This window comes from Lepidochelys olivacea (assembly GCF_965140295.1).
Source record: "Lepidochelys olivacea isolate rLepOli2 genome assembly, chromosome: 2".
Lineage (NCBI taxonomy): Eukaryota > Metazoa > Chordata > Testudines > Cheloniidae > Lepidochelys > Lepidochelys olivacea.
The window spans coordinates 26,198,787-26,220,358 of NC_140412.1; the positions used below are offsets into that span (position 1 = coordinate 26,198,787).

At 42.3% G+C, this 21,572-nt stretch overlaps 1 protein-coding gene across 1 annotated transcript in view; it reads left to right on the forward strand.

The window, feature by feature from the left end:
- The first annotated feature begins 10,091 nt into the window (after nucleotides 1–10,091).
- EXT1 (exostosin glycosyltransferase 1) overlaps nucleotides 10,092–21,572 on the forward strand; it is a 272,410-nt gene continuing 260,929 nt past the window's right edge. Inside the window, exon 1 of the mRNA XM_084621526.1 lies at nucleotides 10,092–11,982. Within this exon, the coding sequence (XP_084477652.1) occupies nucleotides 11,021–11,982 (962 nt within the window). The 5' untranslated portion in view covers nucleotides 10,092–11,020. The remainder of the gene's footprint in view (nucleotides 11,983–21,572) is intronic.

The window sequence follows — 21,572 nt, forward strand, 5'->3', positions numbered from 1 at the left end:
TCCTCTACCACAGGAACCTCAGAACTATTTAACAATTAAAGTGCAATGTTTAGGCCCACTTGGTTTGGTGAATGGGGTAAGATCATCCCTTTTGTTGAGCCTTAATGCAAGAATTCCTCTTCTTGCCTGAATCTTATTGCTTTTATAGGTGGAATGTAAATTCTTCCTAAGGGCTTGTCTGCTCATGTAGTTGCCCTGGTTTAACTAAAGATATGATTTAAAACTGGTGCAAAGGGCTATGTGGGCATTCTCGTTAACCAATTTAAACCTGGCTAGTGGGTTTAACTTAAATCGACTCGGAAGAAGCTAAATAAGCCCTTCTTAAACTGACATAGGAGTGTCTATATAGGGTTTTGGACCAGTTTAAAAACGGATCCATTCAACTTGGGTGAGCAGACAAGGCCACAGCTAGCTTTACAAAACGGTCTAGAAAAGTTGCTTTAGAGTAACTGCTTTCTGTGTGCTTTCCTGTCGTAGTTATTTGAAGAGGTGGGGACTGGGAAAAATAAGGACTTTGCCAATTTGTGACTCATAGGTTAATCAGATTGCCACCCATATTTGTGTCAAAAAAGGTGCTTTATGGAAGGAATGCACATCATCACCTACAGAGGTGACTCACCAACAGCCTTGCTGCAGCCCAAACCTTTGCAAGCATTTACAGCGCCCCTGAGGCGTTTGGATATGCACACAGATTTGCACACTCCTGCTGTAGATGTATTACATATCACCCCAGGTGCTCTCAGTGGGGCCCCTCCCTGTAAAACAACTATAGAGAAACGCACTGAGGTCTGCTCATTGGCAGAGGCCCAACAGTTTCAAGTAGCTGATCTATTCCCACACCTTATCACAGGTCGTGGTGGATTGTCATGGGGCTGAAGAGATCAAGTGATCCAAAGGCTCTTAAAATGCTAACACTTTCTCCTTCTAAAAGAACAGGAGGGAGTTTTTGGTCCTATATACTTATTAAATCCAGTTTAGGTGGCCTAGATCAGATTCTGTTTATGGGTAATGGCTTAACTTCAGATCCAGGCCCCTAAATGGCTCTAAAAAGAAAAGGAGTACTTGTGGCACCTTAGAAACTAACAAATTTATTTGAGCATAAGCTTTCGTGAGCTACAGCTCACTTCATTGGATGCATACTGTGGAAAGTATACAAGATCTTTTTATACACACAAAGCATGAAAAAATGGGTGTTTATCACTACAAAAGGTTTTCTCTCCCCCCACCCCACTCTCCTGCTGGTAATAGCTTATCTAAAGTGATCACTCACTTTCCTTACAATGTGTATGATAATCAAGTTGGGCCATTTCCAGCACAAATGTTCTCTGACTGGTTTATGAATGTTATAATTCTTGACATCTGATTTGTGTCCATTTATTCTTTTACGTAGAGACTGTCCAGTTTGACCAATGTACATGGCAGAGGGGCATTGCTGGCACATGATGGCATATATCACATTGGTGGATGTGCAGGTGAACGAGCCTCTGATAGTGTGGCTGATGTGATTAGGCCCTGTGATGGTGTCCCCTGAATAGATATGTGGACACAGTTGGCAACGGGCTTTGTTGCAAGGATAGGTTCCTGGGTTAGTGGTTCTGTTGTGTGGTATGTGGTTGCTAGTGAGTATTCGCTTCAGGTTGGGGGACTGTCTGTAGGCAAGGACTGGCCTGTCTCCCAAGACACCATCACAGGGCCTAATAACACCAGCCACACTATCAGAGGCTCGTTCACCGGCACATCCACCAATGTGATATATGCCATCATGTGCCAGCAATTCCCCACTGCCATGTACATTGGTCAAACTGGACAGTCTCTATGTAAAAGAATAAATGGACACAAGTCAGATGTCAAGAATTATAACATTCATAAACCAGTCAGAGAACACTTCAATCTGTCTGGTCACACGATTACAGACATGAAAGTTGCTATATTACAACAAAAAAACTTCAAAACCAGACTCCAGTGAGAGATTGTTGAATTGGAATTCATTTGCAAATTGGATACAATTAACTTAGGCTTGAATAGAGACTGGGAGTGGCTAAGTCATTATGCAAGGTAACCTATTTCCCCTTGTTTTTTCCTATCCCCCTCTCCCCCCTTAGACGTTCTTGTTAAACCCTGGATTTGTGCTGGAAATGGCCCACCTTGATTATTATACACATTGTAAGGAGAGTGATCACTTTAGATAAGCTATTACCAGCAGGAGAGTGGGTTTGTGGCCGGGGGGACCTGGATTTGTGCTGGAAATGGCCCAACTTGATTATCATACACATCGTAAGGAGAGTGAGTGATCACTTTAGATAAGCTATTACCAGCAGGAGAGTGGGGTGGGGGGAGAGAAAACCTTTTGTAGTGGTAAACACCCATTTTTTCATGCTTTGTGTGTATAAAGATCTTCTACACTTTCCACAGTATGCATCCGATGAAGTGAGCTGTAGCTCACGAAAGCTTATGCTCAAATAAATTGGTTAGTCTCTAAGGTGCCACAAGTACTCCTTTTCTTTTTGTGAATACAGACTAACACAGCTGTTACTCTGAAACCTGTCATTATAAATGGCCCTAGAGAGATTGTATTGAAATGAGAACTTCAATATAATCTACTGGCTGGCTTCTTATACAGCCCCCATCACAGTCCTAAAGTGAGGAAAGGTTACTGGAGAGGTGTGGTAGCAAATGTTATGAGCACACCCTCACTGAAAAGCAGTGTGATCCTGCCTCATGGCAGGGTTCACCTGCAAATGTCTCTTTGGGCTAAAGAAAGAGGAGCCCTGATCCTGATGTTTACACTGGTATAACTCCATTGACTTCAGTAACTTACACTGTTATACCAATAAAATAAAAACCAGCAGGATTTTATTAAAGGGGAAAAGGCAAAATACCACATTTATTGTGAATACAGACAGAATCATAGTAAGCAGTTAGTTATAGCTATAACATTCCATTCAATCTCATATTTATTCACACATTCATTCATTCATACAAACACACACACACAGGTTCTGCAAGGTTGTTATCATAGTTACCCACCTTAAAGTTGCTCATGCCAAGCCACTGGCCAGGTGGCCTGGACCTGAGGAGGGAGCAGGGCCTTGTCAGATGCTCATCTGATGCTCCTGGAAGTTGGTTTGCAGAATCAGCCCCCAAAATTCTCACTTTCTAGAGTCCATTTTTATAGGAATTTCTTCCTATGTCAGTCTATGGGAATTGCTTCATCATGCTGTTGCTGAATCAGTCAGCAGATGGCACATTCCTGACTGCTCCGTGCTGCTAGATGTTATCTTGTTCTTTGGTTCTCCCATTTTTGAGGCTGTTGGATGGATTCCAGTCTGCCCTCCGGGGGTCCTCTGGTTATTTCCACTTGACGCCTTCTTCAGCCGATGGACACTGGATTCTTAGGCTGGCACCTCCCTGATCATTCAGTTATTATCCACACCAAGCATCTGTCCACATACATCCTCTATCTCAATTTTAATCTCAATTGTTAATACAAAAAAAGGGCGGGGAGTCTCTGGGTGCTGTTTCTGTTGTTACAGAGTATTGCTTTGAGTCTCTCTGTGTGTGAATTGCTTTGAGAACAGACTCTGTCTTAGAATGTACTAACGCAATTAGCAGCTTGCAAGTTTCACACACAGAGGGAGAGAAACAGTACCAAAAACCAAGAGACCTCTTAATTAGTAATACCCTGGAATTTAAACTATGGGGAATCAAACTCATTTGTGATTTTTAATACAGAACTTCTTTAATATGATCCAACAACACCAGCAGGAGAGGAGAATCAGGCCGAGAAAGTTCAGGTGTCTGGCAGTTCATGTGTGCAGTGAAGGAAAGTGCTTTTCTAGTTTTGATTTCCGATTACAGAGTCAGAGCAGTTTCTCCTCCCACCCTCAGATAAGTTATTTACATAGTATTCCACCCACTTTGGAAATAGCTCAGTCAGCAGGGGAGTAAATCTGGATTGAGTAGTTACACTCCTCCAGGGGAAGAAGAACCAATCCGTAGGTTGTGGGTAACATTGTCTGAGCCCTCAGGGGTATCACTAGAGTAAGAGCATCTTCATGCTCAAATAAATTGGTTAGTCTCTAAGGTGCCACAAGTACTCCTTTTCTTTTTGCGAATACAGACTAACACGGCTGTTACTCTGAAACTTCTCCAATGGAGTGAGTCACGGCTGTTGTAGATGCCCCAGTGAATAGCAGGATAGCCTGCAAAGAGACCACGCCACAGGAGGGAGATGCAGTATGCCATTCCTGAGGAGATCATTAATGCTGGCTCCTACTCCCATTAAAGTTAATGGAAAAAACTCAGATCCTCAAAGGTATTTAGGTGCCTAACCCCCATTGAAATAAATGGGAGTTATGCAACTAAAATACCTTTGTTGATCTAGGCCAAAGCTCCTGCTGAATTCAAAAGGAGTAGGACTGGGTCTGATGCCTGGATTGAAAACACAGCCTGATTCACAACAACAAAAATATTGGCACCCTGGTTCTGCAATGAGCTTCATGCAGATTGATCTCTGCATCCATGCAAAGCGCCATTGACATCAGGGCTCACCCACTTGGAGAGCAGTGTAAAACTGAGATCTTAATATCTAAAGCCTCTAATTTCATTCTCTGTTCAGTGAGACAGTAAATCAGACTCCTAAACTATTATTCCCCTTGAAAGTGTCACCTTATTATTAGGAGGACATTTGCATTTTACCCTAAAAGTAAACCAATACAAAACCCAAATAATTTCCTGACAATTAAATAGCCTCTAAACTAACCAATTATGTATGAGGACATGAGAAACAGCTGTTGCAACACTGAAGCGCAAACATTTCATCTCAGCTATTTAAAGGGATAAAAGAGCCAATATTTTCATTCCCATGTGATGTTATCAAGACATGATAAACAGCCATGGCTTTAGTATTAATTGCATTAATTTGTAGAAGAGAGACCACTTTAATTTGCTCCAAGCTGGAGAATAATTTTTTATAGCATGTTCTCATTCCATAAATTCATATTTGAAAGTATGCTTTGTCTTTTTTTTTTTTTAATGGTAAGCAATAACAACTTCAGGCAACAAGCTATTTGAAGGTGCAATCCAGCAGAATTAAGGACTTCGTCAGTCAGACTTTTCCATTTTTTTCCCTTGGACTTCAAAAATTACACTACAGTTTAACCCTGAAATATGTGCTACTTCACTGAGAAGTTGGTGAGAATCACAAGGCAGTCAATATCACTAACATGGTCTCAAAAGTTAGGATTTTCAGCCCAAGATTTGTGCTTCAGTCAGGATTAAGACACACAAATCAAAGTAAATATCAAGTCACTTTTATTCAGGTGCCTAAATATGGATTGAAGAGTGGAACTTTAGGTACCTGACTTTGAAAATGTTAGCCTAATTCTTCTGGCATCTTCAGTTAGCCAAGTAATTGTGTTTTTGTGGCATAAGCTGTGGCAGGACTAGGTGGCAAGTGGGATGTTTAGCTTCACGTGAGCTCTTCACTTACAGTCTTTCCAAGAATTTGAACACAACATTTTGCATTTATATGGTGTCTGACATCTTAGGATCTCAGAACACGTCACAACATGTACAAATCAAATCTGACAATATTCTATTAGGTAGGGAAGTATCACCCCCATTTTACAGATTGGAACACTGAGGCCCAGAGAAGTTAATGTCCTGGTTCTCATCAGTGCTGAGCATCCACAGCTCCTATAAACTACAAATGGAGCTGAGCAGGTCTGAAAATCAGGTTCTAAAAACCAGATTTTTAAAGATGTCTATATCAGTGGAAGTTGGGCACTGAGGCCCAGATCTTCAAAGGTATTTAGGCTTCTAAATTCCATTGAAATCAATGCAAGTTATGTGCGTAAACATTTTTGAGGATGTGGGCTCTAGGCACTTTTTAAAATCCCATGAGATGCCTCACTGCATCTTTAGGTGCCTAAATACCTTTAAAAATCTGGCCCTAAGTGACTCGCCTCATATCACACATGTGATCTGTGGCAAAGCTGGAAATAAAAATCTGTCCTTTTATCTAAGGGCTTGGAAAGTTTCCCAGACAACTGCCAGCCAGATGAAGATGTAAAAGATTTGAAAGAGTCCAGTCTGTGAGGACCAGCTTCAAAGGCTCACCCTCAAGCTGGCAGATTCTTATTAACAAACAGTATTCAAAGTCTGCTGGGGGTTCTGTCTTTCACTCATCAGTCTCTGGCAGATAGGAATCTAGCATTTTAAGATCCTACTCCCTTCCTGGCTTTCTCGCTGTGTGTATGCAGTGTGTCCTATGTGGCGGTGGAAGTCGGCTACTCTGTCCTTCCTAAGCTTCCTACCTGCTGCTAGTGGCAAGCATAACTACTACTTTACTACTATTAAGTTTCCATTACCAGGTTCCTCTGCATAGGCTGCAGGTGGTTCCCATGAAGCAGCTGAGTGAACTTTACATGATTCTTGTCAGTTTCACCGTTGCCCACAGGGTTCTGAATATTAATTATGAAGTTGACTAGAGTCTCATTAATTTCATTCTGGTGCTGCTTCAGAAAGTAGCAATGAACTGGAGGTGTTTTCTGACTCACAAAGATTTCCTTCAAAATGTGAATGATAGCAATGTCTTAGCAATATCTGAGGGGCACAGACATGTCTTCCTACTGTCCCTAGTACAATGGATCCCAGATCTGACTGGGATTTTTGGGGGCTATCACAGTACAAATAATAAGCAATAACTGTAAGGGTCAGTTGCAGTGATATTTAGGGTAATTAGAACAGGTTTCAAAGTGATGTTGCCTAGGGCAAATTATCTTTGCCTAGGGCTAATCCTCTCTAGGCTTCATCGTTTATTGGTACTGTGATCCTTGTGATAGCCTCAGAACTTCAAATGCAATGCAGTTTTGCTTCAGGTCCGATCATGTCCCTTTCCTCTCAATTATTCTCTGTCATGAGCAGAATTTCTTTCTTGGACTCACTGGTACCAGATCCTCAAAACTTAGTTTTAACAGCTACTGTCCTTGGCACAAATGGCAAGACTCATGGGCACTTGGCTTCCCTTTCTGTCTTAAATTGGTCACTGGAGACTTAATTTGCAGATAATAATGGGATTCTTCATATTCTTGACAGAAGGAGCTGCTATCCTCAGCCTTGGTTCATCTTTCTAAGCAGCTGACCTCTTTTCAGGGGATGATTGGAGGGTTTACTATCTATTCTACTATTGGATTTATTATCTATTCTATTCTTACTCCTGTGTTATCAGGTGCTCAACCAAATTCTAACTTCCAGCCCCACCTCTATTTATGCTGGTCACAAATGCTACTTCCTTTTCCTGTGGGATCCTTTCTCTCTTACTATTCTAAATCCTTTCTTCAGTAGAGTTGCAGCACTTAGCTTCTACATTGGACCCTGTCCCTTTTCCTTTAGCAGCCCTCCCCCAAATCTAATTGATTTTGGAAAGGAATCATCTTCTTTTTGCTCAGACTGTAGGCAGTAGAGTCCTCAGATCAGCTTCCTGCCCAAATCAGCTTGACTGTCACTGATGAGCTCTTCATTATCATAGGTCTGGCAGGCCCTCAACTGTCCTCTTTAGTAGTGGCAGGATCTTTCATCTTTGTGAATGCACACTTTGTTTTAAATTTCCCTTTTCTTCTCAGCTATGGGCCTCTCACGGACTATATTGCATCTGTGGGAGGGAGGGAGCAGTGAATGCTGTGCAGTGTATTCCCAGTGAAACTCAAGCCATGCAATGCTTGCTGGGGTATGTGTTTCATTACAGTCTCAGATCTGGATTGTTGAGGTACCTCTAGAAGCATGAATGGCAGACTCAAGGAGCTCAGGGCATGTCTTCACTAGCAACGTTAAAGCACTCCCCCAGTGCTATATAAAAACCCCCTCCACGAGGGGAGTAGCTACCAGTGCTGGGAGTGTGGCTCCCAGCATCTCCCAGGGGGGTGTTTTTTTCACACCCCTGAGCGAGAAAGTTGCAGTGGTGTAAAGTGCCAGTGTAGACAAGCCCTCAGTGAGGATGAGGGAGGGGAAAAGAGCCCAGGTTAAAGTGCTTTAGCGTTGCCAGTGTAGACTAAGCCCTAAGTTACAGAAAGGGGGTGGAAATCAGGACTCTTGATTGCATTCCTGGGGCCTGATTCACCATGGCCCTGCACTTGTGTAGTCCCTTACACCAGTGCAAAGTAGGTGTAAAGCACACCATTCTGATCAATAAATTGGGCTCCTAGTTATACCAGTGAATCCATAGGAAAGTTGCTTAAGGCCAGATTTTTATGTAGGTGTCTAATGAGATTCTTCTTCTTAAATATTTGCCAGTTATGTCTGAGAGTCACTGAGAAATATAACAATATTTTGCACTTGGTATGTTTCATCTGGAAATTTCAAAACTTTATATAAAAATTAAGATAGGTGCTTCAGGACAAGTGGTGTTATCTTTGCCTGTAAAGTGTCCTGTACACTACAGACATGCATTTTGTAGTAATAATCCCTGTGAGGTAAACAGGTTATGCATAATTTGAAAATGGGGAAACTGAGGCACAGGGAGGGCAAGGGCCATATTTCCAATTAGGCACAGTAGGCATGTGCCTAGGGACCCTGGCGTTCTAAGGGCACCTAAAAGTTAAAAATGAGTTAAAAGTTTCATTTTCTATGGAAAACACGAAGGTCAGCTGTAGGCGGCGGGGGGGGGGGGGAAGAAGCGCTGAAGATGCTGTACCTAGGGGCGTGCAAGGCGTAAATCCGTCATATGAGTTGCCTGGGGCCACACAGAGAACAGGATCCCAGTCATGCTGACTGACAATCCCCCGCTTTAATTACAAGAACACATCTTAAATGCATTAAGATCAATAGATAACATCATATTTTTACCAGATGGAATTATAGTTCATGGTTTTGAGATTCAAAGTGCAGGAGCTCTTTCTATTTTAGCTGTAGGAACAAACACTACAACCAGAGGCAAGAGATACCTGTGAGGTAATACAGTATTCCATCCAGTAGAGGACAGTAGTAGAGACATGGAAACCAGCCCATGTGAAAGGAGAAAGATATTCTCCCTTCCCTAGTTTTCCAGTTGAAATCCTGATTCCAGATTAAGCTGAGCAACTCTCTTCCTCCCCTTGGCACCAGCGCTCCCCAGACCTCTGCTCCCTTTCCCTCTAGCAATAGGTCCTCTCTGTTGCATTTCCTCAGCAAACTACTCAGGGAGAACTTTCTCTTGTATGTGTTTGGCTCAGCTCCTGCATTACTGGCTTGCAGTTAGCATGGATTTGTGAGGGGCTGTTAAAAGATGAAAGGGTAGGCGCGCTCTCTTCCTGGGTTTAATGAGCCTGCCAGAGAGGATCTTGAGCCAGCTGTTGCTGATAAGATCCCTCCTGTGCTGCTCAACAGACATAGCCTTGAGGATTTCTCCTGCAAAGGTGGCTCGCCCTTAACACTGTCATGCATTGTTTCAGATATGCCCTCCCTTGGCTCAGCTCCTAGCCTTGGGCAAACTAGAAAGCCTCTGTCCCTCAACAGACACTCCCACCAAAACAATCACTAAACATTGAACATTGACGCCAGGGGTTCTGGAACAATGTGTATAGTAGGGCTGCTGAGATTAAAACTGTAAACCTTGTATATGATGGGAACCACTTCAAGCCAGGGGGTGCAGCAGCACCCTTAGTTCCAGCACCTGTGACTGCCGTCCTAGACAACTGCCTCTCTGGCCTGTGGGCGGGAGCCAGTCCTGTTACTGCCTGTACTTGGGGGTGGGGAGACTGACAAGTACTTGTATGTTGTTGCATTCAGATTTCAGTCTCCCACCCAAGGAAGCTGCTTAACATAAGCCTAGAGAGTCCCCCCTAGACGATCGCTCATCAGTGCTGTGCCAGGGAAAGGGCAGGAGGGGTGACTGTGCCCCAAAGATGCCTGCAAGCTGCCCTAGTTTGTGGGCGATCTCTTAAATAGGCATCTTCCTGAGGGGCACCCCAGCAACGCTCTCACAAACCCCGTCCCTGAAGCGTTTCCATTTAACATACTACTGCAACACTGTACCCTCCGGCTGGGGGGTTATGAATGGGTGCAGCGGAAGCACCGCCCACCCCGGACGTGACGCTCAGCCAATGGGGGAGCGGGCTGCGTGGATGGATGAGGTCAGCGCTGTGGTGTCGGGGAATGGAATGTGTAAGTGTAACATTCAGAACCGGGTAACGTTCGGAGATCGAACTCTGCGATCGGCGACGTTCGAACAGGGGCAGGCAGCCTCCTCTGTGCTTCGGCAGCTCGCACCTCATTGACTGACTGGGGGGCGGGGGCAAAGAGGAGGAGGAAGAAGGAGGAGGATCTTCGCTGCTTCGGCTGGTTCCATCCCGGGGGCCATTCACAGAGATCGCGGAGAGAGGGGTAAACAGCACCCGAGTCTAGGAGCTCCTCTGCAGAAAAGAATAAAGAGAAATGCAGGGATTTGTAAGGTTACGGCGCTCAAGCTGGAAGATGTGATCATGATAGCTGTGTGAACCGGCGCTGGCTGTGAGCTGCTGCTGCTGACTTGCTCTGGAACCGGGGGGCTTGGTTATTGCGGGAGTGTTTTGGATGAGTTGAAGTTGCTGCTGTACCTTGATCGTTTGCAACGCTTAGAGAGAGAGAGAGAGAGAGAGTGGGGGAGGGGAAACACACTCAGTCTTGCAACTGATTGAGAGGTGAAGGGAACTGGGTTTGGTGCTTAGTTCATTTGTGTTTGTATGTGTGTGCATGCAAGAGAATTCCCAGCCCTTTGCCCTGCAAACTCGTGCTGGGCGTGAATTATTCGCCTTCGCTGTTTCTCTCTCTCTCTCTCTCTATTGTGCGACCCAAAGATGAAAGACAGAAGGGGAGAAAGTTAAAGAAATCGCCCACATGCGCTGCATCAGTCCAAGGCTTTGGGAAAGGAATAAAGAGAAGGTGGTAGAAGAGAGTTTGAAGTCTTTGCAGGCGGGAAGATGGCGGACTGGAGCTGAAAGTGTTGATTGGCAAACTTGGGTGATCCTTGTGTTTATTTACAATCATCTTGACCCAGATAGGACACATGCAGGCCAAAAAACGCTATTTCATCCTGCTCTCAGCTGGCACTTGTCTCGTCCTTTTGTTTTACTTCGGAGGCTTGCAGTTCAGGGCAGCGAGAAACCAAAGCAGGAGAGAGGAGCACAGTAGCAGGAATGGCTTGCACCACACCAGCCCGGATCATTATTGGCCCCGATTCCCGGACGCTTTGCGCCCCTTCATTCCTTGGGATCAGTTGGAAAACGAGGATTACAATGTGCACATTTCCCCTAGGCAGAAGAGAGACGCCAACTCCAGCGTCTACAAAGGCAAGAAGTGCCGCATGGAGTCCTGCTTCGATTTCACCCTTTGCAAGAAAAACGGCTTCAAAGTCTACGTGTACCCGCAGCAGAAAGGGGAGAAGATCGCCGAAAGTTACCAAAACATTCTAGCAGCCATCGAGGGATCCAGGTTTTACACTTCCGATCCGAGCCAAGCTTGCCTGTTTGTCCTGAGCTTGGATACCTTAGACAGAGACCAGTTGTCACCCCAGTACGTGCACAACCTGCGATCGAAAGTGCAAAGCCTCCACTTGTGGAACAATGGTAGAAATCATTTAATTTTTAATTTATATTCCGGCACCTGGCCCGATTACACTGAAGACGTCGGGTTTGATATTGGCCAGGCGATGCTGGCTAAAGCTAGCATCAGTACTGAAAACTTCAGACCGAATTTCGATGTTTCTATTCCGCTCTTTTCTAAGGATCATCCTAGGACAGGAGGGGAGAAGGGATTTCTAAGGTTTAACACCATCCCTCCTCTCAGGAAGTACATGTTGGTATTCAAGGGGAAAAGGTACCTGACAGGGATAGGGTCAGACACCAGGAATGCCTTATATCACGTCCATAACGGGGAGGATGTTGTCCTCTTGACCACCTGCAAGCATGGCAAAGACTGGCAAAAGCACAAGGATTCGCGTTGCGATAGAGACAACACCGAATATGAAAAGTAAGTGACCAGTTCCCCTTTTGTGTTTGCGTGTCTAAGGTTAGGCCAGCTTTTTCTGGCCTCTCGTGTTCTAGGCAGCTGTCAACTATATGCATTTTTAAATGTGCTACATACTTTCAGGCCAAAGGAAAGCCATGATTTTTCTTTTCCTGCCCCGAAATTCTTTCCAGCTGTTAGTAAGTTACTTAGATATAGGGGCAGTAGACGGGTGGAAGCACCTCATTGTGGAAAATATTTGCAATGGAATGCAAAGTCCTATAGGTTCTCCTGGGTTTAGCTAGACCAGGAGCTGATGACCTGTATGCTCGCTCATTGGCTTTGCAACAGAAATGCTGCTCAAGGCTACTCTGGTATCTGGCTCCACCATTCATTCATCATTTTGTCTCTTCAGGTCAAACGTCCTCTTCCTTCCCAGCCCTGAAGTTAACCACCTAGGACAAAGCTCGAAGAGAGCTGATGACTTGTGGAGAGTGTGTGTGTGTTTGTGTGTGTGTGTGTGTGTGCACCCAGTCTTGTCTTTCTCAAGTCCAATGACAGGACTGAGTCTGTGATCTGTGGAGGGGGGTGTAGTAAGGTAGCTCACAATCTTATTTCTCTTGCATCAGACAGCTACAAATGGGTAAAGGAGGAAAACCCCATTGATTCTAAAGTCCCTTGGTATTTTTTCCCATCTTGATAACTCTTTCTAGTGGTTAGGAACATTTTCTGTATACTCTGTGTAACACCTTGATTACTTTTCTTCTTTTGGTGCTTTGCATACTGCTGCTGTGGGCAAGTTTAAGCAGGTGGTTTAGGTGGGTACTGTGTTACTGTTCTCCCCAAATATCCCTTGCAATTATGTAACTTGTATATGTAGCTGCTGAAAAATCACTGTACAGGAATGACCTCTGTAGAATGGCAATACTAACTAGTCAATTTGAAACTGTTAATTTAAATGCTGATCACTGCTGTGTGTGCTCCAGAGCAAATATTCCCATGCAAAAACTGCATAGTCTGTTTCCATGTAACAAAAGTTTTTAAAAAACAGAGCATCTTTATATTGCTGAGTTAGTACAATCTAGAGCTGCATCAGGAACTGCTAAAGGCTGGAAGAGTTTGCAATGGATTGTGAAATATTGTGTAGAAGAAAAATAATCCTGGAAGAAGGTAATGAGAAAGTTACAATGATGTTAATGCTGACCAAAATTTCCAACTGGCTGCCAATTTCTCTTGCAGCCATTAGTCACAAAGTTTGAAATAAATTAATTAGCTAATGCTGAAACCCAGGAAAGCTCTGTGCTTTCTTTGATATGAATGTCATCCACTTACTGCTTATTTTAGAGCCACCTGAAGCTTCACAAATACTTATTGGCTTTTTATTTTGTTCACTTTCTGAGCATAGAAAATTGATACATTTTTAGTATGAATAACTTACTGGTGTAAATCCAGATTGTGTAGCTCAAATCAAAGTGTTTACACATTTGACTCATGAACTGGGATTTCCTTTAAATTGTGGATAGTAACTGATGTCTTGTTCATAAGACATTGAGTGAGAGAGAGAGTAAATGCCTATAGCCTTCAGAGATTTCTGGCATATGCTTGTTTAATCTGAGAGAGTCTACACTTTTCATGTCTTTTAGCCACCTTGCTGAATTCTGCAGAATTCACAATGGTTTCAAGTTTTACTAGATTCTTTAAACACAAAAAAATACCAGTCAAAGGTTTGACTATTGGGAACTTGAATTACGTGGGAACCTGAGTTTGTGTTATTTACAGTGTCTATGCAGGTCAATTTCATTAAGGAGTGTACAACACACACCTTATAGTACACATTAACATTAATAAAAACTACACCTGATGTGTAGTCTTTCATATCTAAGAAGTATAGGGATCCCTGCTAGTCCACTTCAGTGGAAAGTGCAACTCTGTCTGGGGTCGTGTGCAGTAACTGTTTAACATTGCACAGAAATGCTACGCAATAATTTAAGACAAGATGTGGAGATAATCATAGTTATTTAAGATTGCAGGAGGAAATTTACAAAAAGAAAAGGAGTACTTGTGGCACCTTAGAGACTAACAAATTTATTTGAGCATAAGCTTTCGTGAGCTACAGCTCACTTCATCGGATGCATTCAGAGGAAATTTAGGTCGGCTGAATTTAGTTGTTGAATTGGAATTGTGGTCAGGATACTGGGGCTAATACCCCAGTGAATTACCATAAATGGTTAAGGCCTTTTAACTTTATATCTTATCTGCAAGACCTGCAAGAGCATATTGCTGTCCCTTAGTACAATGCTGAAGCATTGATTCAGTACTGATTTATGGCAAAGTGTGCCACCTACTGAATACCACTTCCTGTAGCATCCTGAGTTTTGCTTTTCTCCCATTCAAATACTGATCATAGCTGACTCTGTTCAGTGTATGAAATCTGACAAGGTCACATCCTTAAGCAATTATGAGTACAGGCAGTCAGTAGTATTTCTTACATGTGAATATATAACATATGTATATGTAAATGTTGTAACAGGTAGTCCTCTATTAGCTGTAACTGAAACTGCACCTGAGAAAGATAACATTGCACAAGGCTATGCCAGTTAAAGAAGAATTTGTTATAATGATTTTAAAACTAGGCCTACGCTAGATCTAAATTCATATTCACATGACTCGCAGGTCAGACTGAGCTGCTTTTGTTCTGCAATTTTTGGATTGGATTAAGCAACATGTCCTCATGGTTTTAAAATGATGTGTATTCTCCAAGAATTGTGTATTAGAAACGGATTAGCTTGTCCGTGAGGAGTTGGCCAAGTCAAATATTTCATTCTCTGTGTCAGCTTCTGTGCCACTCTTTTTTAATTTGCTGTGGCATTTATACTGTCTTGTTTCTGTGCTCATATTTATTACATGATCCCCATCATATAGTGCACTGCCCAGAAGTATTGATCCATGCAAGGTGCATCATGAATGATTTGAGATTGGCTGTAATCTTTGTAAGGAGAATCTTTGTCAAGCCAGCTAAACTAGATGATTGGACTTAAAATCTCGATGATGTCATATCAACAGAGTAAGGTTATGATTTACATTTATTTCCAGTGTAAAATGTCACTTTGTAGAAAAGGTAATATTGATATTACTTGCAATGAAATTATTCCTGGAGCAAAATGTTTAGTGCCCGGTAAAAGCAAGATCTACATCTCTACAGAATAGAGCTTCTCTCTTTTCTCCCCCTACCCTTTCCTCCAAGAAATGAGAAAAATCAACTGATGATTTCTCTGTTTATGTAAAGTGGAAAGTGCACCTTATTCCTTTGAGAAGGGGGACATATTTGGCTCAGTCTTCATAAATTCTATTAAGAGAGCCATCTGTATGTGAGAGCTAATTAATTTTCATCAAAGTTGTGCATCTCGGCAGATAAAGCTGATGCAGGCTCAAATGAATTGCATTATCGTGATTAGACTATTGCAAACAGGGTTTTTAAAAATACTTTCGGTATTCTTTCCCTGAATCTCTTCATTAGGGTTGACTTCTATAGCCTATCATTAGAACCATTCTTTTTTTTTTTTTTAAATTCCTTTTCAATATGATTTGTTTTTTAATTTTAGCTTGATAATTTCCACTTTTGGAAATGGTTAGGTGCATACATTGAAGGAAACAGGTGCCATGTTTATTGAAGGTTAAAGAGAGGCCATTTAAAGGTGGACTAAACACTATCTTTTAACAAAAGCAAAATTCATGGGTAGGTTTAATTAATGTCAAGTTACTTTTTGGAAGGTAATATTACAGATTACCATTGATGTGGTCAGAAAGGTAACAGAGGATACAAATGTAAGCTATATGTCTGTCCTCATGTAGCCAGAAGCTTTCAAGACATTTTCCAGAAACTGAAATCTTTCTAAGGTGGAAGATAGCAATGTATGTAACCCAACCTATCTATGCCTTTTTGACTCTAGATAGCCCTGACCTAACATCTTTCAGAAAATGGAGAAAGTGACGTGATGGGAGTCTCATGTTTAGCACCTGATCCAAAGGTGACTGAAGTCAATAGAAGGCTTTTCACTGACTTCATTGGACTTTGGATCAGGCCCTTCATCTTCCACCAATGGTAAAAAGTATTAGATCCTCCTATGTGGAATCAGTGATGGAAACTTCAACAGTGGAAAAATCCATAGATTAGCTATGAGACAGAATACATGTAGAGCGATTTTGGATCTTGTAGCCTCTATGAACTGATCAGAGCATAAGCAAAGGGAGACATTATTCAAACCTTCGCCTGCTATACCTGTCAATCAGCCAACACCCAAATACAGGCTATATTGTGTGGCCAAAACCCAAAATAAGGGACACAGAGAAATGTTTCATGCAGGGAACAGAAAGTGATGTAGGATCAGTTCCACCAAATTGGTGTGGAATGTAGACTACTTTGAGCCTGAAATGAGGGACATTTTAGAGGCCTGTAAACACTCAGCCGAGCACTCTCCTTATCAATACATGGGATATAGGCTCAACAGACTAGATAGCTAAAATCTAACTAGATTTCTGTATATGCACCTATAAGTATGTGGCATCTCTCTAGATAGCACCAACCTACTGCATGTTTAGGATAGCTGAATGTATCTATACAAATTTCCATTCATTTTTAGTATACAATATGTAATTTACAGATAGATGTATATTATGCTGAAAGAACCATTGTCAAATCCCTGCTGGAACTCCTAAACATTTTTATGGTTATGTACGTGAAGGTTATAATGAAGCATAATAAAGAACAAAATGGGAAAAAATGAAATGTTTAACTCATTACCATCTTTTCTTACCTGCCAAGAATGGAGTCTGGGGTTCTGCGTGTCCTCTGTTAGAATTAGCAGTACAAACCCCTAAGTCCTTTTCTGAACTCCTGTCTTGTTACGCAATTGCGATATCTTTATCTCTCACAAGGGAGACACAAAACTGTAAAGTTGGATCTTGGCAGGCAAATAGAGGAGCTGAGCTTCAAATATGTTGTATTAAATTGTCAACATATCTGTCCCCTTTAAGTCTCTGCATAAATTCTGTTACTGATTTGGCATCTTGTAAATAAGATTTGTTTTTAAAAGTTTTTTCAGTTCACCCTTTAAGCTGCTATTTAGGAATGAGTAAGAAATCCTCTAGTTCCGTGTAGATACTTATGAAAGGCTGAGTGGTCATGTGGGGCCAAATTCTGTTCCTGTTTGAAGCCACTGACCTCAATAGGACCAGAGTTGGCCTATAGATTTGATTAACCAGTAGGCTGCTTCTCCAAACTGTGGATTTGGAGAAGTTCAAGAGCCACTGAAGGATCCTGGGCATTTTCTCGGAGCATCACAGCTGCTCAGCTGCTATCCCCATCAAACTGCTGTCCTATCAACTTCCAGTTACCTGATCTTCATACTGCTGATTGAAAATGCTTTTCTTTAAAATGCAGCATATAGGTGGGTGTTGGCATTTACCAGGTTTCCCACAAAACGGAGACATTTGAAGATGTTGTTTTAATACACTCTTTCTTCTGTGTTATGTTTGTGCTGAAAATGGTGCATGTAGAAATGTACATGTAGAATTGGGGCCAGACTGTCTCCCTCTGAGGCCTCCTCCCAGGACACCAGGGCCTCTTCTGCCAGGTGGGAAAACGAAACTTCCAGCTGGAGTCAGTCCCTGGGATCACAGGTAGGCGCTGGGAGCTGAGGTGACAGTTGCAGCAATGGCACCTTCTGAACTTTCAGACAATGGTGATGCCGTGAAACTCTTTCCTTATATTTTGGTTCTGGATGCTTATTTCTCACGGCTGTTCGGTTGTTTGCCTCTACACCTGCTTCACAGTCCACCTCCCCATCCCTTCTGTCCTTTCCTTCATGCGACCCTCAATATTGCCTCTCCCTTTCTTGTTCCTATTAACCATTCCCCCTTATACACACCCATCCCATCCCTTACTATAGCTATTTTTTTAAGAACAAGGAAAACAAGAAAAACATAAAATTAATGCTCTTCACCTTGATTGCTTGGCTTGTATTGTTCTTCCTTCTCCCCTGCCCATACTTTAGAGGTCTCATTTATGTATATAGTGAGCTCCTTGGGGCAGGCTACTGATCCTGACTGGTCCTGGCATACTACTACTACTAATAAGCATTCACAGTTTAATCTTGTGTTAGGAGACAGGAAATCTCTGGATTCTCTGAAAAAAGAAAAGGAGGACTTGTGGCACCTTAGAGACTAACAAATTTATTTGAGCATAAGCTTTCGTGAACTACAGCTCACTTCATCGGATGCATGTAGTGGAAAATACAGTGGGGAGATTTTATATACACAGAACATGAAACAATGGGTGTTACCATACAGACTGTAACAAGAGAGATCAGGTAAGGTGAGCTATTACCAGCAGGGTGGAGAGGGGGTACCTTTTGTAGTGGTAATCAAGGTGGGCCATCTCCAGCAGTTGACAAGAACTTGTGAGGAACAGTGAGGGGCGGTGTGGTCTGGATGAAAGCTGGAGGCATGTAGGTAAGCATAGCACATGCCTCCAACTTTCATCCAGACCACACCACATGATCCATTGTCTACAGCCAAGCTCTACGGTACAACCGCATTTGCTCCAACCCCTCAGACAGAGACAAACACCTACAAGAACTCTATCAAGCATTCTTACAACTACAATACCCACCTGTTGAAGTGAAGAAAAAGATGGACAGAGCCAGAAGAGTACCCAGAAGTTACCTACTACAGGACACGCCCAACAAAGAAAATAACAGAACGCCACTAGCCATCACCTTCAGCCCCCAACTAAAACCTCTCCAACGCATCATCAAAGATCTACAACCTATCTTGAAGGACGACCCATCACTCTCACAGATCTTGGGAGACAGGCCAGTCCTTGTCTACAGACAGTCTCCCAACCTGAAGCAAATACTCACAAGCAACCACGCATCACACAACAAAAACACTAACCCAGGAACCTATCCTTGCAACAAAGCCCGTTGCCAACTGTGTCCACATATCTATCCGGGGATACCATCATAGGGCCTATACACATCAGCCACACTATCAGAGGCTCATTCACCTGCACATCTACCAATGTGATATATGCCATCATGTGCCAGCAATGCCCCTCTGCCATGTACATTGGCCAAACCAGACAGTCTACATAAAAGAATAAATGGACACAAATCAGATGTCAAGAATTTGAACATTCCAAAACCAGTCGGAGAACACTTCAATCTCTCTGGTGACTCGATTACAGACCTAAAAGTGGCAATTCTTCAACAGAAAAACTTCAAAAACAGACTCCAATGAGAGACTGCTGAATTGGAATTAATTTGCAAACTGGATACAATTAACTTAGGCTTGAATAGAGACTGGGAGTGGATGTGTCATTTACACAAAGTAAAACTATTCCCCCTGCCCCGTTCCTCAGACATTCTTGTCATCTGCTGGAAATGGCCCACCTTGCTTACCACTACAAAAAGTGTCTCTCTCCCCTTTCTTCCCCCCACCCCCCCGCTCTCCTGCTGGAAATAGCTCACCTTACCTGATCACTCTTGTTACAGTCTGTATGGTAACACCCATTGTTTCATGTACTCTGTGTATATAAAATCTCCCCACTGTATTTTCCACTGAATGCATCCGATGAAGTGAGCTATAGCTCACAAAAGCTTATGCTCAAATAAATTGGTGAGTCTCTACGGTGCCACAAGTACTCCTTTTCTTTTTGCGGATACAGACGAACACGGCTGCTACTCTGAAACCTGTCATTATGGAAGGCACTGTATTCTCTGATTATTTCTTCCTAGGGAGGGGAGATTTTATACATGCATTCCATTTGTAGCCATTAACAGACATGGGAGGCCTTTTCTGAAAAAGATTCCATGTGTGAATGGGTGTATACATACATATTACCATCATGCTTCAGGCCTGAAACCAAACTCTTAGTTACCTGGGTTAGGAGGAAACTTTCCCTGTGTGAAGGTTATCCCCTAGTCATCTGCTGGAAGGTTTCTTGCCCCTTCCTCGAAAGTATCTAGTAGCAACCACTGGCTGTCACAAGGTAGTTAACTAGAAGGGGGACCATCAGTCTGATTAAGTATGGCTGCTCCTGTGTAGGTAAATCATTCTGAACCCCAGTGTGAGGTTACTCCTACATTCCATGCTTAGGATAATTAAGCATCTGTGTCAGATATTTGTAGTTAATGTTTTAAAAACACCACCCACTCTCCAACCCTCTCCCCTCACCATTCATTTTGTTTTAAAGGAAAATACTTTGCATAGCAAGAGAATGAAAGACTTATTTACTCAAAGGCTGGGTGTGGAGAGGACTGGCTGTTAATATGATGATTTCTGGAGCATTAACTGTATTCACTGTCGCCTCTTCTTTCTGTCTACAAAGTTTCTCTCTGAATATCCAAGGAGTTTTGTGGTCATTGATAAACAAACCATTCTGTTAACCAGAGAAATTAATCAATAGGCACCCAAGCAAGTATTTAGAGACTTTAAAAAATAAGTTAAATAGCATGCTCTGTACCATTAAGATGACTGATTTCTCTTCCACAGGACTTGGCTATATTTAAATGTGATGATGCAATACGTGTGTGTCTGTTGCATATCCTATGCAGATTACATTAGCACTGAAGAATGCATGAGTATAACTTTAGGTTATATTTAAGGTTCCACAGCTTTCCACATTAGCAAATACTTTAGGATATTTTCATTTTAAAACAAAACCCTGTTATAGTTTACACTGTATTCTGAAGTCTTTCTTTCTCCTCACCCCTTCATCTTGCTGGCTGGGATGAAAACACTTATTTAATATTTGTCTTTGTTTTTTATTGTTGTCTAATGGGTTTTTAAAAACGTCAGTATTCATTTTATTTTAATGTGGGGCTGTAGATTTATACAAAACTTATAAAGCACTTATGGTAACAGTCTCTTCCCTGAAAGCCTTATAATCTAACTTAGATGCCATATTATATGGGCAATAAATTTAGGTGTCAATATCCGAGAAGAGGAGATCCATATGTTGAAAAGTCATGAAAGAAACTGGCTTTAAGGAAGGGTTTGAAGGACATAGCGAAAAAGGGAGCAATATTTGAATGTGTATGGCCCTGATTCAGGAAAGTACGTGTCTCACTGCTTTTCTCGACAGGAGCCTATATGTGTGTTCTCAGTAAGCAGACTTTTTTTGATTGAGATCTGAATTTTGGTTAGTGTGGTTTTGCTGAACAACAAAACATATTATTAAAAGCAGCCAAAGAAGCCTAGAATGGTACAATAACAGAAGGAAGGTGGCACGTCTTTCTTCGTTCATTTTAAATGTAGTGTATTCGCCACTTATCTCTCCCAATGTATCTTGTTTGGATACTTTTAAATATTAACATTGGCTGTCAGGTTTCGATCAAAGTTTCTTTTGCTCTGGTGTTGTAATGAGATACCTCTTTAACTCCCTAATCGTGTCCTTTCCAAAGAGTCATGGGATGGATCTAGTGTGGCTTTTTGAGCTGTGTTAACTTGTACAGTGGAGGCTTTAATGTTGGATTCATCATGCTCCCTTTTCATATTAAAGTACATTAGATTTTTTCCAGCTTCCCTCCATACTGCACTGCATTGGTAATGCT